The 27653-nt window shown below is 42.0% G+C and overlaps 2 protein-coding genes across 3 annotated transcripts; both read left to right on the top strand.

The window, feature by feature from the left end:
* The first annotated feature begins 360 nt into the window (after nucleotides 1-360).
* On the top strand, nucleotides 361-4296 carry LOC107216988 (chitin deacetylase 1). Its single transcript, XM_015654333.2, has 5 exons — nucleotides 361-680; nucleotides 1264-1668; nucleotides 1772-2093; nucleotides 2174-2473; nucleotides 2569-4296. The coding sequence occupies exons 1-5, from the start codon at nucleotides 632-634 to the stop codon at nucleotides 3095-3097; spliced, it is 1605 nt and encodes a 534-aa protein (XP_015509819.1). The 5' UTR covers nucleotides 361-631; the 3' UTR covers nucleotides 3098-4296.
* A 12324-nt stretch (nucleotides 4297-16620) lies between these two features.
* LOC107216985 (chitin deacetylase 1) lies at nucleotides 16621-22753 on the top strand. Of its 2 annotated transcripts, none has more exons than XM_015654330.2 (6): nucleotides 16621-16778; nucleotides 17583-17709; nucleotides 18782-18894; nucleotides 20625-20774; nucleotides 21089-22008; nucleotides 22111-22753. In XM_015654330.2, exons 1-6 carry the CDS (start codon nucleotides 16730-16732, stop codon nucleotides 22342-22344), a joined length of 1593 nt encoding a protein of 530 aa, XP_015509816.1. In that variant the 5' UTR covers nucleotides 16621-16729; the 3' UTR covers nucleotides 22345-22753. The 2 variants fall into 2 exon arrangements, with proteins under 2 accessions (XP_015509816.1, XP_015509814.1); XM_015654328.2 differs by lacking the exon at nucleotides 18782-18894 and adding an exon at nucleotides 18597-18727.
* Nucleotides 22754-27653: the final 4900 nt, after the last annotated feature.

Below are 27653 nucleotides of genomic sequence, written 5' to 3'. Positions count from 1 at the left end.
CTGTTTGCGATGTTAAAAATAACTCGCGATCATCGGAAGAATGAGGACCCCTACTCCCGACTGGTGTAACGGAAGTCCAGGGGTGAAGAACGTCCTTGAGTATGCACCGATCTCCTTCCAATGCGCGGTTCCACCCTATAGGTGGGATTCCTGTTTTTCCTTTCTTCACTTCTTCTTTTTCGACTACAGGGTCTCAAGCAACGGTGCCCTTTGACTTTCTTTGGCTTCTGGCCCCGGCTACGCACACATCCCATGGCAGGTGATAGTGTGTTGCGTATTTGCGTCGAGGATACGACGCTATTTAGCATGGTGGGGAAGCCTCCTTGTGGTGGTGGCAATATAAGGCCAGGTGAGTGGCGCGCTCAGCCAGTCCGTAAGCGGTCCCTAACCGAAGGCCCGCCTCCCTTGTCAGCAACGATCGCGTGCCAATCGCCCCCCCGGAAGTGGCCTTAACTTATACCCGAATCGCTCGTAACTCGCGGCGCTCGCGAAGCGAAGAGCGACGCAAAGAGTGAAAGAGAAGGAGAGGAAGGAAGAAGCCGACTAGAAGTGTGGCAAGGAGAACAGAACACCATTCCTTACACTAATATCCTTTCACCAACAAACTGAGACCCCTGATTATTACCTGAGGATGAAATCCTCTACGGTGCTAATTGCCCTGGCGACCATCGCAATCGCTGGTAAGTCTTCATCATCTGTAACTCTAACTATTCGATTTAATTTTTTTTTTCCCGTTAATTGAGTGTTGAATGAAAACTGGTGTTCGAAAATCGGTCAAAATCGGCACAAAAAATAAACCAGTAACAGCCGTTACCGATATTTGCCCATTTTCGATATTTTCCTCAAATCTTGTTTGTGATTTTTCTACCCCTACTCGTTCAGTGATTTATGTTCATGTAGGATCGATATTGGTAAGAGGCGCCTATTTTCTCAGTAGCATAAGATTTGAATATCAAATTATTGCTACTGAACTCAGCTGTCGTTGACTGTAGTTGCATAAGATTGGGAGAGCGTGAAAGCCTCGGTCGAGACCGTCCGGTTGGTCCCGGTTAGATGACGTCACCATACCTCGGGGCGACTCAGACAAGGTGGGGGACAACTTTCCCTACCGTCCACGTTTATATGTACTTATTAGCAGCAGTTGAACAGTGTGATGTAGCGGGTGGAAAAGTCACGAAGAAATTTTATTCATTCGATCTTTTAATCCCGAACCTGAACGGATTTACTGATCGTTCACCGCTATTTTTCGATGGCTTATTCCAGGCGCCACAAGGACTAAGCGACAGGCTACGGAGGAGCCCAAGAAGGAGGAAAGCTTCGAGAACGAGATTTGCAAGGACAAAGATGCCGGAGAGTGGTTCCGACTCGTTGCCGGTGAGGGTGACAACTGTCGTGACGTTATCCAGTGCACAAGCTCAGGTCTTCAGGCTATCAGATGTCCGGCCGGTCTCTACTTCGACATTGAGAAGCAGACTTGCGACTGGAAGGACTCGGTCAAGAACTGCAAGCTGAAGAACAAAGAGAGGAAGATCAAGCCTCTCCTTTACACCGACGAGCCATTGTGTCAGGACGGTTTCCTCGCCTGTGGTGACGGCAACTGTATTGAACGTGGTCTCTTCTGTAACGGAGAAAAGGACTGCGGCGATGGCTCGGACGAAAACACCTGCGGTGAGCAGATATTCATGTCTACTTGTATTATGCTAATCGGCTAATGAAAAGACTTTCTCCTCGGTTTTTGGACCTCGCAATCAACACTCGTTCCGGATTTCAGACATGGACAACGACCCCAACAGGGCGCCACCGTGCGATCCGGCAGTCTGCGTTTTGCCGGACTGCTTCTGCTCCGAGGATGGCACTACAGTTCCGGGTGACCTGCCGGCCAAGGACGTGCCCCAGATGATCACCATCACTTTCGACGACGCGATAAACAACAATAACATCAACCTCTACAAGGAGATGTTCAACGGAAAGCGGAAGAACCCGAACGGCTGTGACATCAAGGCGACGTACTTCGTATCCCACAAGTACACCAACTACTCAGCGATGCAGGAGACTCACAGAAAGGGACACGAGATCGCCGTCCATTCCATATCGTGAGTAAATAATCACGGTGATCCTCTTGATGTTGAGAAAACCCGCAACGCTGTTACACTGATTTCTTATTCAATCACAGTCACAACGACGACGAGCAGTTCTGGTCCAACGCGACGGTCGACGACTGGGCGAAGGAAATGGCCGGTATGAGGATAATCGCGGAGAAATACGCCAACCTTACCGACAACAGCGTGGTTGGAGTGCGTGCTCCATATCTAAGGGTTGGTGGTAACAACCAGTTCACGATGATGGAGGAACAAGCCTTCCTCTACGACTCGACCATCACGGCGGCCCTGAACAACCCGCCACTATGGCCGTACACTATGTACTTCAGGATGCCGCATCGCTGCCACGGAAACCTCCAGCATTGCCCAACGAGGTGAGTAGGAAGTTGATTTGACTTCGCTTCCATTCGGATTGCTCGTCATGTCACTGGGTTGCAATTGCCTTTCCCTCTGTCTCTCTCTTCCTCAGGTCACACGCTGTCTGGGAGATGGTGATGAACGAGCTGGACCGCAGGGAGGACCCTGAAAACGACGAGTACCTGCCGGGATGCGCGATGGTCGATTCGTGCAGCAACATCCTGACCGGTGACCAGTTTTACGACTTCTTGAACCACAACTTTGATCGGCATTACAAGCAGAACCGCGCGCCGCTCGGTCTCTACTTCCACGCCGCCTGGCTGAAAAACAACCCCGAGTTCCTAGACGCGTTCCTCTACTGGATAGACGAAATACTGAGCAGCCATAACGACGTGTACTTCGTCACGATGACCCAGGTAATACAGTGGATACAGAATCCGAGAACCATCAGTGAGTCGAAGAACTTCGAACCCTGGAGGGAGAAGTGCTCGGTCGAAGGACCCCCGGCCTGCTGGGTACCCCATAGCTGCAAGCTCACCTCGAAAGAGGTTCCCGGGGAGACCATCAACCTCCAGACTTGCGTCAGGTGCCCGAATAACTACCCCTGGATAAACGACCCGACCGGCGACGGTTTCTTCTAAACACGTTACACCCCCAAACTAGCTACGAATTAATTTCAACAACAGTCCATCCCTAATGAGAGTTAAAAAAAAGAAAATAGATAAGAACCAGCAATAACGCTATGGGAACAAGATATACGTAAGATTATCAACGACGCCAAGTGCATATTATATATCACCACTATTTTCCCCCCCTCATTTTTACTTCTCAATATTGAGAGGAGGTGTTGACAGAGTAGAAAGAGAAAAAACAAAAACGCGGAACAAAACATCCGGAAACGCTTAGAATCTCGATGTACACTCTGTGAATAATTGACCGTAATAATATCAATTGGTCTACACGAATTACGAATAGGCGCTTGACTTCGTTGCAGACGATATATCGCCTATCAAGCAATCGTATACCTGCAGCCTTTCATATAAAAGCGGTATTACGGCATAGGCGGCCGGCAAATCGACCCTCTGGTCATTAACGTCGGACTGTGGAAGCGCGGAATATAATCCGGCAATACTTGTCGTTCTTTTTTTATTTAAAATTTTTTTTCACTGTTTCGCTCTTAAAAGAAAAAACTTTTTACACATACGGAAACACAGAAAAAACACATCCGGACTACAATTTCCTGTTCCGTCTGGATTCTAATTTCTTACGTTTCATTTTTTGTTTCATATATTTCATTTTTTTTTCCACGTAATACACCGCCGCGAATTTTCCACGAGTGATGATGGAATTCCTGCCCTTATTTTCCAAGGGTTGAACAAAAATTGAAAATGTATGTAAGATCAAGGGCAAGAACAAAAATAAAGCCAGGAAACTATGAAATTATACTATTATGTAATGATAATGACTAAAATAATGGTAATAATAATGATTATAAATTGTAATATGTATAATGTATGTATTGTATGTGTATATATGCGTTTATATACTGTATATGTACATATATGTATATATACTACACTATACTACCATGAATCTGTATGTGTTTTTACACATATACGTGTATGTACATATTTGTATTATAAAATAAGTGATATACTGTTTCAACAAAAGTTTACTAAGGAAAAAAAATACCACTATGACGTTAACAAAAATCAAGACAACAACGACGATGACGATGACGGTAGAACAATGTTTAAAACAAAAAAAACACATAAAGAAGAGAAGAAGAAGAAGAAGAAGAGTAAAAAAGATTATGAATATAGTAACCAAAAAACAAAAATGAATATACAAAGAACAAAAAAGAAAAAAAAATAAAAACAACAGAAAAAAATTGAAATGCCCCATAAAAAAAAACAACAAAAATCTTTAATAAAACATGTTAAAAAATTACAATATGATTACAGACTATGGTTTTATTTATTTGATTCATTTGCTGTCACTCTTTCTCTCTTTTTTTGTCTTTCATCTATTCACATTGTATCTTATTACGGATATCATTATATCAGTCTTGATTTCAATATTCACAACACTCCCGCGGAGGAGGAAGCGTATAATTGCGTGGCCGACTCGTCGTTTGTTCAAAGCTCATGCAACAGCCATAGCATACATAACGTAAGTGACTTACATTATGTGTATACGGTACACGACGCTTAAACTTGACCGTGTTTATTGGTGTAATTGAGAGAATAATAAAATTCCAAGAGAAAAGGAGACGAACGTGTGTGTGTATAAAATTGAAGAGAATTTTACAACGCGATTCGGAGTTAATGTCATTTTGTTGACCAAGACCCAGTTCAATACTTCAGCAACCTTTAATTATCGTGCTGTAATGGATCGAAAATGGCAAATGAGTCAATAATGAAAGTAATAAATAAATAAATGTTACGAACGGACGTTTCGATCAACTTCTGCCACTTTTCATTCTACTCTCTGACCCGATTTCATCATTACTCCACATATTTTTATAAAAATTGCAAATGCCAGAAAAATAAAAAATTTGGGTGTGAGGTAATCAAGGTCGTGTCTTGGGTTGGGAAATGCGATTGAACACGAGGGTAACGATGAGAACTGAGACAAACAGACGAAAGAATTCATTTTCTTTCTTGTTAAAAAAATATATTCTTGCATTTCGCGATGGCGGATATAAATTCAGGACTTCGTTCGTAATCGAGGAGAGTGAAAATATCTGGCCTCATGCTCCGGCTTCACAGTTGCAAGCCTAAGGCGTCGCCCACGTAATTCCGCAAAGATATCTTGCCTTCAATGGATCGATACATGCTCATTGTAATATGTATATCATACCCGCACACACTCTGCACTTCCAGATGGTGGTTGACATTTAATATCGTTGCGGGTATAATATTTATGTACTTCAACTACAGGTGTGAAAAAATAAATTAAAAGAAAATGACAAAACAACGTTTCGGTTATGTAAACTCGATTCAAAATGTACACCGCGTTTATTATCCCCACAGTGTCCACAGACTGGTCACTTTACAAATAGAAATTAAAATTGGATAGAATTGGCTGGAAGGCATGAGGAGGATCGTTGAGAATAATCTCTTGTCGATGATTTTACATGCGTGCAATTCGGGAGGAAGTGATGGAATGTTTTTTTTTCCAATCGGTAATCTCGCTTGTTTCGTTATAATTCCTTTACCGTCTTAGTCTCGAGAACTAAAGGCCAATATACAGTGAAGAGACACCGTATCGCGAAGAGAGTGCATGCGACGGCGAAGTGTCATCGTAGTAAAGCAGTACCACTTACTTAAAGCCGACTGTAATGTACTTCTAAACAGAACTCGTTGACATTTGCATGGCAGCGAGCAGAAGTAGCTGAGCATAAGGACCAAACGTGCCCGGTTTCCTTTCCACTCCAACCTAACAGCTGGTGCAAAGATGGCTAGAGAGTTTGGAACGCTCATCTTCCCTTGAGAAGATAAATGCACCAATTGGGTATGTTTATTCTTTTCTTCTTCTCTCTATTTCGTTTCATGGTGAAAATTATCTACATCGGTGTAATACCGATTTTCAGATTTGCATGCGAATATTTTTCTTTGCATTGTATCTCAAGTTCCAGGTAACAACTGATCAGTGCCGGGTACCCAAGCCATACGCTAAGATCTCACGTAAGCGAAAGTAGAGAAAGCTGAGATAGCTCGGTGTTGCCGCCGATTCGACGAGTGCTACTGCTGCAAGGACGTCAGCCTCGAGCTACTAACCGTTGGAAAACACATCAATACTCTATGTCATGTCAAGTTTTAAGCCGCACGATTCGCCACGCGAGATCTTCGGGGAAATTTATTTCAGGGATACCGATATGGACCCGATGGAGGACGTGTTTCAACGTAACGAAAAATCGGGTAGAGACATTATTCGAAGTAATTTTTCGTACAAGAGAAACATTCGCTCTTTATATCGTTGACCATTGTTTTGAAACGATCTCAAAAAATCGGTAACGAAATATTAGATTCGGTACTGGCTGTCTCTTCATTTCCCATTTCTCGTCGTTAAAAATTTACCGCTAGTGATTTTATTGACGTACGAATCAAATTACCTGACTATATTGACGCTGAGATACCTACCGGAATTTGGGAAATACTCGAAGAATCGACAGATATTAGATAAACATCATGAAATTCGAAACTTGCTGTAGGGTAATTACCATTTGGATCATATAAGTTGCATATAATTTAATATCGATATCTATCATATTTAAATACTTCAAACTATCCGAACGTTCCTTCTACTGCAGACAAATATTCTACTGCAGCAAAACAATTCCTTTAGTTTCATAAAATGTATTTTATTCCTTGTTATAATTCCAATGGAAAGTTCTCGTTTGAAGAACACGACGCGATAATACCGATCTTTGAAAAATACTCAATAAATTGGCATAAGAATTTTTTCGATTGAGGAAGTGTAATACTACACGAAGTGGAGATTAACAACAAGACCCGTCCTTATACCGATTTTCTGCAATCCTGAGTCACAATAGATCGGAAATAATTTAGAAAATTCGATAAAATTTACAGACGCAAAAGCTAGGCCGGAGTGTATTCAGAAATATCGCATTTTTATTGAAATAACGACTCAATCGATTATTGTTTGTGTTCCCAGACATCGACCGGCATAATCGTATAACGTGAGACCTTGCAGTCGATTTCAAAAGTAGATCACGTTTCTAAATATTCGATTGTTGAATGAGTATACCGATATAATGATGTAACAAAAATAATTCTCATTAACAACCATCAGTCACACACATATTAGATTATAATGACATGCTGTAGGCCCCCAGGGTTTGGCAGATCGGTCGACCATGAGCATTCAATTTGGGCTGGTAAATTGCTTCTGTCTTCGTCGTTATGTCTTGATTACTTTTTGAATGGGAAAACCGCGGTACTAATTTGTAGGTAAGACGTGGTAGCCCGGTGAAATTTTCTGTCACTGTAGACTCTTTCGTTGTGTTATACCTAGGCTGCAAATTCTGGGTCAGTGGGTGACAAAAGCTGCGGCGTCTATCTTCTGCAGGCGAGTAAATTCACTCGAAGTGAAAAGAGTAGCTGATGTTGAGAGTCGCGTTTTTTCGTGTTCTTTAATTCAAGAGAAAATCATATTTTAGCCGTGTGGGTTTCGGAGAAGGGGCGAACAGATTTGAATAACGAGTTTTTAATGCATTGCTATCTGACCTTCCCCTACGGTAAATCGAAGGCCAAATTAGACGATAATATACTTATTCGTATGTATATATATTTTCAAGAAATGTTACCAAGCAACTAACGATTGACGGAACAAACCGTTGACATTCTTCCGATGTTGTATAATTACTGGATTTGGTTACCTTGAATACTGTATTTTAATCAAGCACGCTCATTTTCTCGCTACCCAGATTCTAGCCATCAGAATTCATCCGTCTAACATTTATGCGACTGAAGAAGGAATAAATTTCACGTTGTAACTTCAAAGCTTACTCTCTGCTGACCTTTTCGAAATTGCCGCTATTAGAAATCAAAGTTTAATGGTAAACTGGAATCCAAACGGACAGACACGTGACTTTTGATCCTTAAATTCTTGTCATAGGAACGCGATTACAAAACACGTTTCACAAACTCATATACAGATGTTTAGCTATCGTGCGATGATTTCTGTGAAAATGGTGGGGCGGAATGACATTACGAAATCAATCAGATTAGTCCGAGAATCGCAAAATCCAGATCTAATGCAGCTTGTCTGCGGTGTTAAATACTTCGGAAAATTAACCGTCTCAGAAGAGCGCTCGAATAACTTCGAAATGTAACAAGGCAATTGCTTGGGTAATTTATTGTCGATTATCTGTTCCTTCAGACTGGAGCATCGAACCCGGATGGTTAAGTGCACCTGAAGTTAATGAACCTCGAAATGCCGTTGATAACGCAAACACCTTTATTTCGAAAGATGGAATTCAAACGAGGCCGTTAAATGTCGGTTAATCAAGAATCGTCTAACAGCTAGGTGTAAAACAAGAAGTCGCACTTGAATGTGCACGAATCATTACTTGCAACTCGACATGCCACTGGTGTTACCAGCGGCGTTCCGCATCGCCGACCATAATCGTAACCTCGTTCTCGCTCCGGTTCCTCCAGCAGTCCTAACGCCGCTGGAGAATGAGTAAAACAAACGAAAGTGTGCACGCGGCACTTGAAGTGCAAATATTGTTAATCGAGTTTCAGATACCCGGGTAGTTCATCAGGAGAGAAAGAGACCCGGTGCTGCACGGGAGAATATAATATAATGTAATCGTGGCACACGGTGACACCGAGGCTCATGATCGTGTCTCAAATATCAATTGCCTCGGTCGAGAAATTGGTCTCTTAGGAGTCAGTGTAAATGCCCACTTTAGATTCCCAGCTTGTGTGCTGTATCCTTTTTCATCCTTTTCGCTTCGTTCGATCCCATCCTCACTTTCGGTCGCATGACCTTCTTCGTTTTGACGTACATTCTGCACCGGCAGCGGCGTTTTATTCTGCCCAAGCATTTTCACGAACGATACCATAGCGATGAAATTCGGCACACGGACTCGGTGGTGGAAGAATATAAAAAGACCAAAAGCGACAAAGGATATCTACTGCAGCACGTTATGCTCATTCCACGGTACCGAGGTACTGTGACGCATGAGATACGCACACTATATACCAATCATGCAGAGCATAGTATGAGTGGTCTGCACGGGTAAAAAGCACATATACATGACTCTAACTAAGTGGAGCAGCCCCGCCCTGGTCGGGCTGATCACGCCAAGTCTGAACACAACTCGTTCTTGAATTGTGCACGCATGTCGAGCATATTTTTGGAACCATGTGAGGGTTGAAAATAATGCAGTTGAGAGAAGATCGGTCGTAAAATACACACCGCAAGGGTTTCCTTGATGTTGATCTCCTGTGCCAAATTGGTCACAGAGCTATGACTTCTTTTCCTTTCCACTCCATGGGCGTGTCGCCTAATAGCCACTTGTGCTCTGGATCCATAACTAACTACCAGTTAAGATGTAGGCAAAAACACGGACGTCCGGGTATGTCTAACCGCTGGGTACTCGAAGCACAATAAGTCCTCCAACTTCCAAGGACGCTCCGTTTCCTGATGTAGAGTCATGCGCGAGTCTAATGGCGGTGTTACAGTGAACATAATCCCCTCAGTTCACCTTAATCATTAGCGATTTTTGTCGATGAGGCGTGTACTTCAATATTCGAGATCACAGACTGGGCGCGATCAGTGACAGTACACGGAAATTGATGACACAGAGATCGGTTCAAGGAAAAACAATCAGCTTTGACAAAGAATAGAATAAATGTTTATTTATGTCTATAACAATGTTAGACGAGATTGAGCAGATCACTCATAACAGAGCGTTGCAAAAATCTAACAAACAAGAAGATGGAGAAGAGAAAGGTTTTTGAGGATTTTTAAGTATGAGCGTCTTCGGTCCTTCACGGATGCGCGTACCTATTGGCCGTGTGTAAAAAAGAAAAGTAGAGAAGTCGCCCAAAGTGCAGGAAGAAGAGAATCCTTGTGGCAAATATCAGCACTCGTGAATGAACTAGAAAACGAGAGTGAGAAAGAGAAAAAAAGGGGGAAAAAGGTATTACCAGTCATGACCAGAACTTAACCCAACCTAACCCCAATTCAATTCAACGTAATTGATTATTCGCAGAGGCCACGGATCAGCATCAACAGCCTCGATTGACAAATCTCTTCCTAGATATTATATGCATGCTTTTATTTTTAATCTTCGAACAGCCTCCAGCCCATTGATTAAGAAAATTTGGCGACAATTGCCTGGAGGCCTTCCATGAGAAATGTATAAGGTACTGCGATCCGGCGAGGTTTCAGGATATGCAGGTACCGTTCACACTGTAAGCTCTCGATGTTGCAGAAGAACGCGATGCTGGATCCTCGAGGCCGGGGCCCCGAGGCGGAGGAGGATCACGTAGTCGCACTTCGCCTTGGCATTTCGAACGAGACAAAGAGAATGCATCGCTATCAGTGTGTTTGTATGAGTGGCGTATTATAATGAGCAGTAATTTCGAAAAAATAGTCTCGAAGGTTCTGCCGAGACACGATGTGGCTCCACCAGAGCCTCGCGAGGGGCCAGCATTGGGCGTAAAACGGCATTCTCATTTATTTTCTTTTAACTGTGAATCCGCCTGGCTTCTGATCATCAACGTGCTACGTGACATATAACATTTGACAGTGAAAGTTATTCTCTACACCCCCGGCTCGAGGCCCATTGCTACGTCTGTTTCAGGGAAGGCGACTGACTGGTTCGGGCCCCACTCGCCCGGAGCGTCACGACGCGACGCCAAGAGCTTCGGGCGACGCCAAAGGTGTTGCAGAGATTCTCATGTAGGCAAGAGCGAAAGTAGAAAAATTTCAGGCATACCATGTGCGGGCTCTCTCTCCCTCTCTCTCTCTCTTTCTCTTTCTCTTTCTCTCTTTCTTTCTCTCTTTTCCTCTGTGGTCTATTTCTGTCCTTTTTCTTCTCAAGGGCAAGGTCGACCTTCATCCTCTTCTCCGCGTAGCTCCGCTGATCGCTCTTTTTCTCTCCGCTGCATAGGATCGTGATGTACTTGATCGAAGGAAGAAGGGAAACTCTACTCCAATACCTTATACACGCGTGAAGTTCACCGCTGGTTGCAATCAAGTGAAAGCGATAAACAGGCAAGGTCGCTGGCTTCGAAATGATTGTTATTATAGTACATTATGTAACAAGGGAATAATGTCGAAGATTATTCCCGGGGGTGAGTTTACTGCCTAAACAAAGCGAGGATTTTATTACTGACTTAACTGTGGCCTCTTTGTTGATTTCAAAAGTGGTTATCCTACTGGCGAGAGAAAAGTGCTACTTTTTTCCCGCAAATGAGCGGAAAATAAGAACGTTGTTGTCGCAAATGTGGGAAAGAGTATAAGAGGGAATCACATGCAAATTTTATCCCACTTTTTACGTCAATCAAGTGGCCGCAGTTAAGTCGAGAATAAAATACCTTGTTCTTCAAAAATCGTCGAATATACACTACCGTCGCCTCGGGGTTGGTTGAGAAAAACCCAACAAACTAACTACCAGTTATGGAATCTCGACCTTCGGCAGTCTGTTCTTTTTCCCCTCTACTTTCTTATGAAGCTGTTAATTCCTGAAAATTCCTATACCTGTCATTCTAGAAAATCGCTATAAAAAAATTTACGTCAATGTGATTCAGAAATGTCTTTCACAATCATTACAAAATTTTTATGTAACGATACGTACAGTATCAACTAAAAAGCTGGAAATCGTTTTTCCCACACCGATATTGATCAACGCTAACTAGAATTCGCTGTTTTCAGATGCAAGTGAAGAAAATAATTGAAATGAGCTACACTTTCAGTTTTATAAAATGAATATTTATCGATCGGTGTTCAAAATCGCTCAGTGTTACAATGTGTTTTGCTGGTCATTGATGAAAATTACAAGAAAAATTGGCGAGGATATCAATAATTCAGCTGTGCGTTAACTATGAGGAATCAAAAAGTAGATTCACGCCTGTTTTATGGTACATTGCAGCAACAGATCGGTATTTAGCGTACCATAACATATCTTCACGAACACCCGGAAATTGAAAGATAGCATACGCGAATAGAAGAAAATCAACTAAATCAACAAAAGATCGGTACGGTTGAAGTGCATCAGAATCACGATGTGGTGGGATGGTGAAAAATGGCGTCACGGCAGTAGTATTCATGCAGTCGAAACGCTTCTACCCTGACTGGCACGCGGGTCTGCAATGAAATCTGTTAAAACGACCCACATAGAGACGAGGTTTGCGAAATCGGCATCTACGTCGCCGGCGTCAATGTGCAGCGTCCCGATTGCTCAACGAGAGTCGAGTACGGTGTCGAGGCACTTATAATGTATGTACGTAGAGCAATCGTCGTAATTGCCCAAGTGTCGCCCGGGCTGAGGGTGTTAATTAGCGTACCTAAGTAAAAATAGGCAGCTGATAACTGTCCCGATGGTTGTTGCGCGATTTAAAAGATTCAACGGCGAAAGTGAATTAGCCATTTCTACATCGGTTAGATGAAGATCTGGGTTGTTGTCGCAGCGATCTTGACTTGACGACAGCATGCAGGAATGCGACCATCAGGAATGTCACCTGCATTGTCAATGGAGAAAGGTTCATACCGTAAAGCTACACCGATCGGTTTTCGCTCGAATTGTCGACGAGGGATCGGTGGAGATCTCTTTGTCAGATAGAGTGGAAACACCGAAGTGATTTCATTCATTCAAATTATATTTTCGTCCCGATCAACGCCAGTCATCGAAGTTGCCAAACTCCTCAGACAGACCATCGATTTCCCCACAGCATAGTACGGTACGACCCAGTTAATCGGTTGCATAAAGCTTCTGCTTTCCGTGAGTAATTCAATAATGTTGGAAATTATGCAAACGTTTTGAAAATAGATAAACGAAACGAGTTGCAGGAATTTTCGTACCTGTTGGTACATATAAATACTTTCCAACGCATTGAAATCGAAAATCGGTAAAACCTATACGCTATAAAGCGATGTACCGAATAAAAAGCCTCGTGTAAAAGTATTTTAGCCACTATAACTGCGTTTAGAAAGGTGGATCCCGCAATGAAATTCGGGTCAACTGACGAGCGAACCAGCAGCTGCTTTCTTCAACGATTTGAAGCACCTTTTTTCCTTTCTTTATTATAATATTTTGCGCTACTCACTTTGGTTTATTTTCATTTTCGTTTTCTTTCCATTTATTCTTTCATTTTTATTGTAACGTAATTACAACTAAGTTTAATATGGTTATAACATGCGAAACGATATTTCGAAAACAAAAATCCTCGGATTTCTCAATATCGACGAATCAGCATGACAACGATACTAAATTTTTGGATACCTAGAAGCCTGGTGAAGAGTTAGCGGAAAAGATAATCGGTGGAAACTCAGGAAATTGATGCGAGAGAATAAATGCTCGTCGGATGTAACGTAGGTGGCATATGATTGCTGGGAAGAAAACTTGGGTCCAAGCGAGCTTGTAGGAATTTTTGTAAACTGTGTCCAATCGACAGTGACAGCGGTACTTTCACTAGTTAAATCAGTATGAGCAGCACCATTCAATCCAGCGAAATATATGTACACTCATGTATGAAATGTATAATCCAGGTATAATCAGACAAACGTCATTTCCTTTACAATAAAGAAAATAAAATAACATTGTAAAACTAGCCAGTGCACATTCGGGATGCAGCAAACACATTTTTTCTTAATCACTTTTTTACACCTATTTAGAAATTCGTAGATAGGTGAGTGTGTCGAAAAAAAACCAGTCGGAATAATTACTAGTGTTCATAATTGTTACCATCAATGTAGACGCCGATTATTTCAATTCATGCAAATAAAATCATAACAGAAGGCTCGATGTGGGTGATGATGCATTCTGCAGTTCACAAGGTGATCGAGTTCTTGCCACTCCAACCCTCGACGGCTCAGACGATCTGATAATAGAAATTTGAGCAGTCGGAGGCGTAAGTTGTGGAATTTTCACATCTTGGTAGGCATGCTTAAAGCTCAAGGTCCCTCAGCGATAAAATAGCCCATAATCCATGAATAATAAATTGGAATCCGATTTGCTGGTTCTTTTTAAAAATTTTTTCTCTACCAGGCATATGATTCTCGTTATTTTATACAGGTATATAAAATAAAATGAAATCATACATTTGCAAGAAAAAAAAGGCACAGAATTCAAACAACATTCTTGGATGGATTAATCCATGTCTTTCACAAGTCGGTAGAGAGGTAAATTGTCGATTTGTCGATAGATTTTCAACCTTGAATGATTGAGTTCCTGGATGACTTAATGTGTTTTTACAGTAGTGACTCTTCGATAATCAATCATGGTATATACACTACTTGTAGTCGATCAACTGGGCTTCAGCACAATCGGGTAGTTGGGACCCAACCTAGGTCGAAGGAATAAATAGGATGAACTCAATGCTCTGAAACTGGGTCAAACTGCGATTTTCACAGTCGTTTGTATGGGTCAAAATATATTTATCGATTAATAAAACTCCAATCACGTAGACGAGACAATGTCCGGCCAGCCGGCCACTATGACGAAGGTAGTTTTCACCTTGAACTAGCCCGGGTCAATGCCCCCTCCCCCCTGCAGTCCGTGTCCCAGAGGTGTTCGTAAACCCTGCACGTCGAAGTGCAGCTCGCAGTGCTTACAAAGAGATTAAGCTAACAGAAGTGCCCATCATCTGCCGTATGTTGGCAACTGTATGAAATGGCCGAAGACCTGACTGTGAGAAGAGGAAGAGGAACAAAAATACAACGACACAGCCAAAAATTGCAACACACGCAACTTTCCAAAAACTGGTCAACGACGTGTGGCATTTAATATTCGCCAGCAGCGAGCGAATGTTTCAATTACGTAGATACGCAGCTGCTGAAAAATGAAAAAGAAAATGTGTGGCACACAACTTCTTTTCGTGGTTCTGCGGCATTTCGAGTAAGTGACGAAAGCGTGGATCAGCTGTGACCAAGTGAAGACGAAAGCACCGTCGACATATCGCACCGAATTCATCTCTTTCGCTTTCGCCCGCTCGACAAGGATCTGCATTATGGACACGTTCGATTAACTGCCCACGAAGATATGAGATGTACGGGCAGCTCACTACTGGAAATGCTAAACGCTGTACGCGGAGAGGCCGGTGTTTGAGGAGTGGCCGCGTTCTTCTCAGAAAAGCCAACTAAATGAGATATATGATTGTTAGTTGGTGTACGTGGTGTATACATTATAATGTATTTTCGTAGCCAAGGAGACAAACGGCCTCTGCGTCATGAACCGGAGCGTCGAATCAACATGCAAACTGGTTTCACCCTCGTCGAGAAGGACCCACTCGACAATTGGTCGAGTGCTGTGGTAAAAGTCCGATCGAAATATGGCGGAAAAGATTGAGGATCCTCGGTGACGAAAGATCGTCTGCAATGTCACGATAAAAGCGCAACTACATCCCTACGCGATTAAGAGAGAGAATAACTGAATTTAATAAATAGAAAGGAAGTTACGAAGTAGCTTTTTACCAATTGGCGGTCCCTGCATTACTATATAATGTATTTTTGTGTGTATGCATGTATGTGCGTATATCGAATGCGATAAACACAACGATTATGAAAACTTTCCTCTCTATTGAAATAGGTGCGTGGAGTTACATGCCGTGGAGCGGTAAAGGCGTCGTCATTATTATATTGCGAGATATTAATAAAAAGTCCTGAGAATTGTTCCTGCAGGTAGACCGTTATGTTTATAATGTGGCGTGCGATGATGCCATGTATCGCGTGAAACGATCGTCGATATAACGAAACGTGATTGTGTACTTTGTTCTTTTGCTGTTTATAACCACTAATCGCACTCTCTTCGCTTCTTTCCAGTTCTCCGCTATTCTTAAGCTCACCTCTGTACAAGCTGTTCTTAGACTACGAGCAAATGCGACTGGCGCAATGTGTACCTGGGCAATTTTTTATCTCCCTTGGTACCGTGCCGGGTGTTGTGCAACACATTTGCTGGTTGTTGGTTTATTGGTTGGTTTGTTGGTTGGCCAAAAACGCGAGAAAAATAAATAGAATTCTTCACCTATTGCGCAACATTCACGGCATGCTTCTCAGAAGTTCACATTACTATACCAGTGTACGAATTATAGCTGTTTTTTGCACGCTCCTTAAACAGCCTCATGTTTTCGATCGTCATCGTGAACTATCCTCAGATCCATTCTCCCCATAAGCATTTGCATATTCAATCGCATGAGCAATGTGAAAATTATGCAATAAAGAAAGAAGGAAGAAAAAGAGACCCATACACATTTTTTCCTCGTGTTTTTATATGTTTGTTTAAAAACAAATGGCTGACGGTAAGAAGAATAATTACTGAAGTTCTTTTTTGCCCTGTCTTAGCAGGTTTCATCGCGACTTCAGATGGTTCCGGTTCCGAAGGTACCATGCACACGAATATCTTAGAGAATATTCGTTTACCAAGTAGCGCAAGATGGTCACAACTATCCTCCAGGTGGCAGCATGTTGCAGGAAGGTGAAAGTCATCGATGTCGAAGGTAGGAGACCTGGAGCTCATATAGAGGGGCGAGAGGGCGCGGCTTGTCCAGACGCTTTCGGTACCGCCGACGACTACCATGTCGCCGAAGATACGATTACTACTGGGAGCCTTGTGTCTCTTTGCCGGTAAGTTGCAATCACATCAAGTACACGCATCACTATGTCATAAACCGACGTACGAATTGTTTTAACCTGTCATTGCCCGTGGCTCCGAGCTTCTGTCCCACTTCTTGTAGTTAACACTACCTTTATTATCGTTGAGTCCGTTCTTTTAGACGGCGCTAATAATAGTGAATCACTTCATTGATGTCATTCTTGTAGCTATCATTGAAAAATTGCTATCTCCTGAGGGTGAAAAGCCTTTTTTACACTTGTCGTGAGTGAGTTCTGAGCTTTTGAGGGGGTTCCTTTTCACTTTTAATGACTACCGATGGTCTGAACAGTACTTGATGTTCTCGATGTGATAACTGTACTCGACGATTTTGAAATTGCAAATCGGTTAAACTGATGGTAAGATCAATGAGAATCATGGAAAATATAGCGAGAGTCGAAGAGGAGTTCAGGTGCAAAATAAAGTTTTAACGTGATGGTTAGAAACAGTAGGCGGTTAGTAATCTGGCAAATCTCGATCGGATTCGTTACGAGATTCTTCGAGTCGAGAACTGTTTGGCCTCATTCGACTTCTCCTACTCTCGGCGAATTTGGTATTAATCGTAAGATCTGGACCCATTCGGGGAACCACTGTCGCTTTCCCTCGGTTGCCCTGACATTTCCAAGACTTTCTATTTCTACGGGAGTTCAGTGAACCCCTCGGGCGGTGCAACTTGTGAACAGAGACACTCTAGTTGGCACACGCTAACCCATAATTCCACTGCTCCCACATATCCGTGCGCAAATGAAACCCCGTACAATTTTCCTTTCTCTTTTCAGTTTCGGCGAGGGCACAAGACGATGAGGGTGAAAATGGCGAGCCCGATCCAGAAGAACTTTGCCAGGACAGGCCGGGAGACGAATACTTCCGTCTCAAAATCGACGGCGACTGCCGTGACGTCGTAAGGTAAAAACAACTTGATTCTCTACACTTCTAACGTTTCTGTCTCTCTAATTTTTTCTACAGCAGTGTATGTTCTTCTTGTTTTATACTTATTTCTGTTTTCTGAATCCTTGGCAAACTCAATTCGGGAGTAATTCCACTAACTCTTCATCTCGAGTATTGAATTTCTGTATTTCATTCACGGAACAATGACCCCTCCTGCCGAGTTCGTTTCCCATCGCGAGTGTATACCTGATATTAGCGATTCCTTCCACGCAAAAGGAAACCCGCCGCATTTATTCAGAGCCTTGTTAGGTATATCCCAAGGTAACAATAGAATGCCGTTGGTTTCGCGCCAGTCAGCCATCACCAAGGCCTAAGTCTGACCACATACAACCCGACACCTAATGCACGTTTGAATATACTTCGACGTAATTAAACGATCGACACTTTTACTGGTTGGCGGTTTGATCGTAACGGTAAAAGTTCGACGCCATGTTCACAACCTTTTACAGCCATGGTATTAAAAGTGTGCGTGTTTCGAACGAGGTGCTGATTTATGGTCGAAGCATGCAAGAACTGCACGAGACGACGCGTAAGGCGATTTTAGTCCCGTTCAAGGCAATCTAGTTTTAACAAAGCAGCAGCTCGGGTCTTTTGCTCCCCTGAGTGCCAAACTTTTTGTAGTGTTTCTTTTACCGCGCATTCTTTTAATTCTGATTCTTATTTTCTCGTGTCTTTCGAGCAACCATCGTGAGTCAAGGTCTCGTACCGTTCTCCCTGATTTCAATCCAGTGATTCGAAAACGGCTTACTCACACACCTTTCCTGACTGTCTCTTTTGTCTCTGGCCATCTTTGGGCGAAATGAATAGACACTTTGATGTCATTATCTAAATCGTAAAACGTCTAGGTGCGACAAAGCCAGTGAAATCGGGGTGACCAGACTAGCCCTAGTAAAGTGTCCAACCGGTCTGGCATTCGACATCGAGAGGCAGACCTGCGACTGGAAACAGAACGTCAAGAACTGCGATCAGATCGAGAGTAAGCTTCTTTCAATACTACCTATCAATCTGAAGTTCCCTTTTCCACCTCCAGGTGCACAAAGTCTGGCCTGAAGCCGATCACCTGCCCAAGCGGACTGGCCTTTGACCTGGAAAAACAAACCTGCGACTGGAAGGGCAAGGTCACCAACTGTGACAAGCTCGAGAGTAAGTGACGACCGGGGTTGAACTTGAGGCCCTCCTCTCGACGCCGTCACACATTCAATTTTCGTTGGAAAGTTGGCCGGATTTTTCATCCGCCATTTAACATTTCGTTTCGTCTCTTACTTTCAATTCCTGATAGTGACGGAGAGGAGGGCCGAGGTCATCGTAGACTCGCGCCGTAGCACGCACATCGACGACTAACGTCATTATTATACACGCAATGCACCACCATATATATGTATTTGCAAATATATATAAACGCATAAATATCCAATCGCTGGTTTGGAACATTGTGGAATACGCAAAAAATAGTTTTAAACCAGCGAACGACGACAGAAAAAGTCGAAGAAGATTGTTTTTTTTTTCTTTTTGAAAACACATCTTTCTCTCTTTATACTGTCTTTACTGAAATTCATTCATTTTTGGTTTTCTCTCTTCTCGAGTTAATTATACATATTTTCACCACTCATCCTTGTATCGTGACTAACAATTATTGACAAAAACCGCTTTTCTTGATGCTTATATTATATATTATATCTCACTTTCTAGTGTATAGTATTATAGTATATAACCACCACCACCAACCACTACACTATTGCACTTACTTACCAATCGATCAGTCAATTTTATCTGTGATTAATCGATCACTGTATACTGACACATATCACAATCATGATGATGATGGTGATGCACTGACAACCAATTACCTATTAACAAACGCTTCGGATATACAAAACAGAAAAAATAAATATATGCATATAGAACATATCTTTCTACATAGCTATATTTTTTTTCACTTCTCTCTAAACCGACCGACCTGGATGTTCACGCGCTAGTTACGATCTAAACTGTGCTAATCTGTGTGTTCATTCCAAATGTCTATGTGTACATATTCCACCTGGAGGTACATCCGTTTCTCTGACACGATTCTTGATGACTCTTGCTTTTTGAAAATCACCGAGCTGTTCAATCGGCAAACCAGGCTCTCTCTCTCTCTCTCTTTCTACCCCTTTCTCTCCTACTCTCTCTCTCTCTCTGTCCGTGTTTCTCTTTTTTTTTACTATTACCACGACTCGTCATAGATGTGTTTAATAAGCTTTTTTCGTGTCACGTTCTTATTTCTGTCCAGCTTTTTGTGTTATACATGTATATGTGTTTGTCTATCAATTTTCTGCAATTACGATTCATCAAGTCTGATTCAATCTGTATTCTTTTTTCACTCTATCTTCTCTCGGAATACTTGTAATTTATATGTGCAGCGCTGATCTATGTTCACTCTGTGTTATACGTCTCTATTTTCACTCAAGCATAATTATTGATCTTTTTTTTACGAAGTAAATCGCTGTTATATGCAATATGCGGTTAATTACGTGTGCGTCGGTCGTGAGCCAACGAATGAATTCCCCCGGGTCACAGCTTGTCGTCGGGTCACCTACGTGTTTAATTGTAATGATAATTGTGATCCAGAATGAGGAACCAAAGAAAAAATTGGTCGTTTGGTCCCCTCCATTCACTTCCCAGTATACACAATGTTATATTATATCACAATAATTGTACATAATTTTCACCTTTATATAAACTGTATTATATATATGATACAACAACATACTTTATACCCACATTTAATATTCACATACAAAAAGGGTCTTGGAACACACAAAAATTATCCTCAGTGTCTTAAATACCCCGGTTATATTGCGTGATTCACGGTATCATGATTGCATCCTTTACAGAACCCCGTAAGATTCTTCCAATTCTGAAAACCGACGTACCAGTTTGCCCTGAGGGCAAATTATCATGCGGTAACGGTGACTGCGTCGAAAAGGAATTGTTCTGCGATGGAAAACCTGACTGCAAGGACGAATCCGATGAAAATGCTTGCAGTGAGTAAAGTTTTTCTGCCATGGTTTACCACACTGCCTAAGAACAATATGGTGCATGCACCGATGTTTGGGGCCTGAATCTTGATTTACTGTTTACCTTGCCCAAAATATGGTAGTCTTGACCATTTTTACTTATTCTGACCTCCAATGAACTGTCCTGAACAATTTTCGACATAGTTTTCTTCCACTGCATTTCGAACATCAATCTCCGGAGTTTCAATTCAAGTATTCAAGGTTGTGTTGTAGTTACGGGAGCGAGTCAAGGCGCATCTTCGCGATCACAAAACTTAATCCTTCTTTCCTCTTTGCCGCAGCGGTCGAAACGGACCCGAATCGGGCCCCAGATTGCGATCCCACGCAGTGCGTGTTGCCGGACTGTTACTGTTCGGCGGATGGAACGCGGATTCCGGGAAATATCGACATCCAGCAGGTGCCACAGATGATCACGCTGACGTTTAACGGTGCGGTCAACATCGACAACATCGACCTGTACGACGACGTCTTCAACGGTCGTCTGAATCCGAACGGCTGCCAGATTAGAGGAACCTTCTTCGTCTCCCACAAGTACACAAACTACTCGGCGGTCCAGGATCTGCACCGACGTGGCCACGAGATCGGCGTCTTTTCCCTGACGCACAAGGACGACCCACAGTATTGGACTCAGGGATCCTATGACGACTGGCTGGCCGAGATGGCCGGAGCCCGTCTGATCATTGAGAGATTCGCGAACATCAGTGACGGTTCGATAATCGGTATGCGAGCCCCATACCTCCGCGTCGGCGGCAACAAGCAGTTCGAAATGATGGCCGACCAATTCTTCGTCTACGACGCCTCGATCACCGCCTCACTCGGCCGCGTGCCGATCTGGCCTTACACTCTGTACTTCAGGATGCCCCACAAGTGCAACGGTAACGGCGGCAACTGTCCGTCCAGGTCACATCCAGTCTGGGAAATGGTGATGAACGAACTCGACCGCAGGGACGATCCGACCTTCGACGAGTCTCTGCCAGGTTGCCATCTAGTCGACTCTTGCTCCAACATTCAGTCCGGCGACCAGTTCGCTAGGCTCCTTAGGCACAACTTCAACCGACACTACAATACCAACAGAGCCCCACTCAGTCTTAACTTCCACGCCTCGTGGCTGAAGAGCAAGAAAGAGTACAAGGAGGAACTGATCAAGTTCATCGACGAGATGCTTGCCAGGAATGACGTATACTTCGTTACGATGGTCCAGGTGAGTTTGCGGTCCCTCTTCTTCTTCCACTTCAATTGAAACGATTTGTAAACACTTTGAGCACTGGCTTATTATTCCTGTTGTCTGATTTTCTGAATCTAGGTCATCAAATGGATCCAGACACCAACGGAACTGTCTAACCTTCGTGATTTCCAAAACTGGAAGGAGACTTGCGATGAGAAGGGTCAGCCCTACTGTTCTTTGCCAAACGCGTGTCCCCTGACGACGAGGGAGTTGCCTGGTGAAACACTGCGACTGATAACGTGCATGGAATGCCCGAACAATTACCCCTGGCTGCTGGACCCAACTGGTGACGGTTTCAGCGTCAAGAAGTAATTTTAATATAAAGAAAAAAAGAAAACACAAGTGCCCGCACCAAACAAATTAGAACTTAGGAAACAACCCCGTTCAGCGTGTCGTTCTGCGTCGTTTCGCTGGAACGGAATGAGAGAAAGGGACAGGCTAAAATCCACCTTCTCTTCAATTCCGGTCCAGCAACATATGCGGACGTCACACGAGCACCGTTCTCGCCGCAGCGCCAGGGGTAAAAGTTATTTAAAAAACTATCAAGAGAAAAAAGAAAGAAAAACGCTGCTGCCTCTACTCGGCGCCAAGTGAGCACAAACAAAACTACCTAGAGAGACTTTATATGTATATATGATATTGATATAAAAAAAAAAAAAAAAACAACAAAAAAAAACTCCTCCGAGGGGCGATTCCCCGACAATAATTGAATGATTGACAATGCTGTGATTTTCCTTACATTAAAAAAAAAAAAAACGATTTCAAACGGAAAAACAATATATTTTTACAATTATTGTTATTACTATTAATATATGTAAATCAGCATTGTCAAAAAGTTACTGTCACGGATCGCGCCAATTCTTATTGTCTAGCTATTAAGTGTCGACCATGACGACAACTGGTAAAAAATTGAATCGAATAAACGAAGCAGAAGAAACAACATTACGGACTTAGAAATAATTACAAAGGTGTTCCAACATAATAATAATCTTAATAATAATAATAGTAATAATAATAGTAGCAGTAAACGGTAATAGACGTGTTATTATTATTGTTATCATCATCATTATTATTATATTGAAGAATCAAAAACAACACCGAGCAGTACGTTTTTTCCATTTTATATCCTTTTCCGCACGCGATTTTCATAAATAAGTTATAAGTTAGATCAGTTTGGGTTGAATAAATTTACGCGTCGTTATTTCGCCAAGCTGTTATGCCTTACAGTTCTTCCCCCCAATCTGAAGCCTTGAAATTCGAACGTGGCCGCTCTCTGCATGATAAAGTGTGTATGTGAGTTATTGAATTATTACTGTTGTTATGATTATTATTGAGATGGTAAGTGAAATACCAAGAAATGTCAGTCGTGACCCGAGGGCACCTTTCGTTCTCAAATGTTTGCGACAATCTATCATTTTACCAATTATATGCCAGCCGACGCGTTGATGGCTGAAACTTTGTAACGTAAGATTTTTTAGCGTTACTTTTTCCTCACCCGCCTTTTTTAGTCGGTAGGTACACTGTGCAGGTTTCCTTCTATTCTCCGGGTTTTTTTATTTCAAGGTTATGTCTGCCCACGAGATAGTGCAATGTTCAGATATTAGCAAACTTCAATTCGCTAAGAAACCGGTGATTTCACTTTCTATTTACTTTCCTCAAGCCCTGCAGGTGGACACTTATAATACATAGCCTACCAGGCGCAAGAATGTTCATACTTACTAATTTCTCCTTTGCTCGCACCACGTTTGACCTTATAATCGTGTATACGTAACTCATATTTTAGTATAGCTACTCGGTCTTAGACGTGTAAATTCTCTAAGTGGATAGACCCTGCGATGTAATTACATACTGCGAAGAAATTTAACGATGGAAAGTTTCAGGATGGAGACGCGGCTTCCGTATAATCTCAGATGTGTTCACTTTTTACACATACATACACCTCGAAATTTTATACTGTTTTTAATACAAAGAATGCCACGTTGGCGGGGTAAGAATTAAAACCACGACTGGAAAGCCTTGAACGCACGTTTTGATCAGTCATAGAAAGATCAAGAGTGAAAAAAAAAGGCATAAAAATTCCAAAGAAAAATGTGGAAATAAACAATGATGATAAAAAAATACTGGCGAATAACGACTAAGTCGCAGGTTCTGAATTATGCATGAACATTGAATTACCGTATATATAATGAACATATGTGTATACGTATGAATACAGGATTAACTCTAAATACACAGCATGCGAATGCTCGTAAACACACTCAAGTACCGGCGCAACCTGACATTTATAGATTGAAGAAGCGACAAAAACACCCGGATAAAACAGAATAATATATTATTCCAAAGTGAAATATGTACAGATATTAGTATGTACCAGGATAATTGGTACCGAATCGAATTTAAATTATGACAGACCGTTTTTATTGAGTCTGTGTGAGCTCTTTTTTTTGAATACCATTTTGTCTTCTATCAACGGCAACGTGCAAATCGAGTTCATTTATAATCTAGTAAAATTACAATATTTCTTGGATAATGATACAGTGTAGGGCCTTGATAAGGTCGCGCCCCCCTAGTTGAGTGTTTGTGTTTTTTCTTTTTTAAATTTAAGGGCGGTGGCCCAAATGTTTACCATTTGAGGTATTTTTAGCTGAGGACTCAATCCTTTTCTTTTTTTCATTTTTCTGTGATGATGCCCCAAGTGCATGTACTTTAATTTTTATTCTATTTTAGCCAAAGACTTAATCTCTCTTTTATTCATTCTTTATTTCCACCAAAATCCTAGCCACTAAAGTACATGTTTTCCAGTATGTAGCCCAATAGTTGTTAGTTTTTTAGCCAAGGACGTTAGTATTTTACTTTTTCTTTTATCTATTAGTGTGTTATTTATTTATATTTTGCAGATTTATTGCAACTCTTGTTATCTATTTTAAAAGTATTTTTCTATTTATTACTTTCTAATGAGCCATCGTCAGGGGCGGACTGTTTATCTATCCCCTGGCAAGCAAATATGAGGCCGGGGGAACATTGTTTGTTCAATTAAATTTATGTACCAAACTTTCGGCAAGGATCATGTTTTGAACACTATGACATTAGGACGAGCTCAATAACACTCCACAGCTCTTCACGCTCTAGCGAATGACTACAGCGACGAGCAATATGACATCGAAAGAACTAGTGTATTTTTGCTATTATTCCTGATCATACAATGTTCCTGTTGACATTTTCGAATTCTTGCAAGTCGAATAAGTATAAAAAGGACTTATCCAGACTGAATAATAGCAAGGAGTTTTGCGGCTCCAGGAATTACAAGGAAGAAAGGTTAACCACTTCAGAGTTTCTCAAAACATCTTACGCCAGTTTTATGGAATACCGAAATCAATTCATTTGGAAACAAGATCGACGTAATTTTGTGAAAAAGGACGATTATGCGTAGTTTGAAGGCACTGCGAACAGTGGATTGTAAATTACTATACTAAAAGTGGATTGTAAATTACTATATTAATTGTCAAAGAACAAAGTTTCTTCGTATTTCAATCGCATAATCTCGCTTGCTAGGCTTATGATGTTTGAAATGTTTTGTGTGAGATCCTTGAGGATCTCGATGTGGTGCGTCAAAGAACTTATTCCAGCACTTTCCAGAATTGCGAAAATTTTCGCCAAAAATACAAAGGGGTTAGCCTTACTTATTTTTTGGGGAGAAAATTTTCGGTCTCAAATTCGATTTGTATGACCCTTTTCTGCCTGATTGGACCACCAGGAACTCAGAAAACGCTGCAAAAAGTGCGTAGGACCAACAGCAGAGTGATGACGATACGAAGAGGACCAGCGGAAAAATATCGAAAACACAGGAACTCGTTTTCTGGCTGTAACTTTTGATCCGTTGATCGCTGCGTATTGGGACTGCGCTCAATCGATTTCTCTTGCAAAAGTACGTCGATATAGTGCGCCAAAGAATTTATTCAAGCACTTTTCAGAATTGCGAAAATTTTCGCCAAAAATACAAAGGGGTTAGTCTTACTTATTTTTTGGGGAAAAAATTTTTGGTCCCAGATTCGATTTGTATGACCCTTTTCTGCCTGAATGGGCCACCAGGAACTCAGAAAACGCTGCAAAAAGTGCGTAGAACCACCAGCAGAGAAACAACGATGGAAAAAGCACCAGCTGAAAAATATCGAAAACACAGGAACTCGTTTTTTGGCTGTAACTTTTGATCCGTTGATCGCTGCGTATTGGGACTGCGCTCAATCGATTTCTCTTGCAAAAGTACGTCGATATAGTGCGCCAAAGAATTCATTCAAGCACTTTTCAGAATTGCGAAAATTTTCGCCAAAAATACAAAGGGGTTAGCCTTACTTATTTTTTAGGGAAAAAATTTTTGGTCTCAGATTCGATTTGTATGACGTTTTTCTGCCTGATTGGACCACCAGGAACTCAGAAAACGCAGCGAAAAGTGCGTAGGACCAACAGCAGAGAAACAACGATGGAAAGAGCACCAGCTGAAAAATATCGAAAACACAGGAACTCGTTTTTTGGCTGTAACTTTTGATCCGTTGATCGCTGCGTATTGGGACTGCGCTCAATCGATTTCTCTTGCAAAAGTACGTCGATATAGTGCGCCAAAGAATTTATTCAAGCACTTTTCAGAATTGCGAAAATTTTCGCCAAAAATAAAAAGGGGTTAGCCTTACTTAATTTTTGGGGAAAAAATTTTTGGTCTCAAATTCGATTTGTATGACCCTTTTCTGCCTGATTGGACCACCAGAAACTCAGAAAACGCAGCAAAAAGTGCGTAGGACCAACAGCAGAGAGACAACGATGGAAAGAGCACCAGCTGAAAAATATCGAAAACACAGGAACTCGTTTTTTGGCTGTAACTTTTGATCCGTTGATGGCTGCGTATTGGGACTGCGCTCAATCGATTTCTCTTGCAAAAGTACGTCGATATAGTGCGCCAAAGAATTTATTCAAGCACTTTTCAGAATTGCGAAAATTTTCGCAAAAAATACAAAGGGGTTAGCCTTACTTATTTTTTGGGGAAAAAATTTTTGGTCCCAGATTCGATTTGTATGACCCTTTTCTGCCTGAATGGACCACCAGGAACTCAGAAAACGCTGCAAAAAGTGCGTAGGACCACCAGCAGAGAAACAACGATGGAAAGAGCACCAGCTGAAAAATATCGAAAACACAGGAACTCGTTTTTTGGCTGTAACTTTTGATCCGTTAATCGCTGCGTATTGAGACTGCGCTCAATCGATTTCTCTTGCAAAAGTACGTCGATATAGTGCGCCAAAGAATTTATTCAAGCACTTTTCAGAATTGCGAAAATTTTCGCCAAAAATACAAAGGGGTTAGCCTTACTTATTTTTTGGGGAAAGAATTTTTGGTCCCAGATTCGATTTGTACGACCCTTTTCTGCCTGAATGGACCACCAGGAACTCAGAAAACGCTGCAAAAAGTGCGTAGGACCACCAGCAGAGAAACAACGATGGAAAGAGCACCAGCTGAAAAATATCGAAAACACAGGAACTCGTTTTTTGGCTGTAACTTTTGATCCGTTAATCGCTACGTATTGGGACTGCGCTCAATCGATTTCTCTTGCAAAAGTACGTCGATATAGTGCACCA

The sequence above is a fragment of the Neodiprion lecontei genome, chromosome 5 (genome assembly GCF_021901455.1).
Source record: "Neodiprion lecontei isolate iyNeoLeco1 chromosome 5, iyNeoLeco1.1, whole genome shotgun sequence".
Classification (NCBI taxonomy): domain Eukaryota; kingdom Metazoa; phylum Arthropoda; class Insecta; order Hymenoptera; family Diprionidae; genus Neodiprion; species Neodiprion lecontei.
The sequence above is the reverse complement of the archived record's forward strand: the minus strand, read 5'-3'. Positions and strand labels throughout refer to the sequence as shown.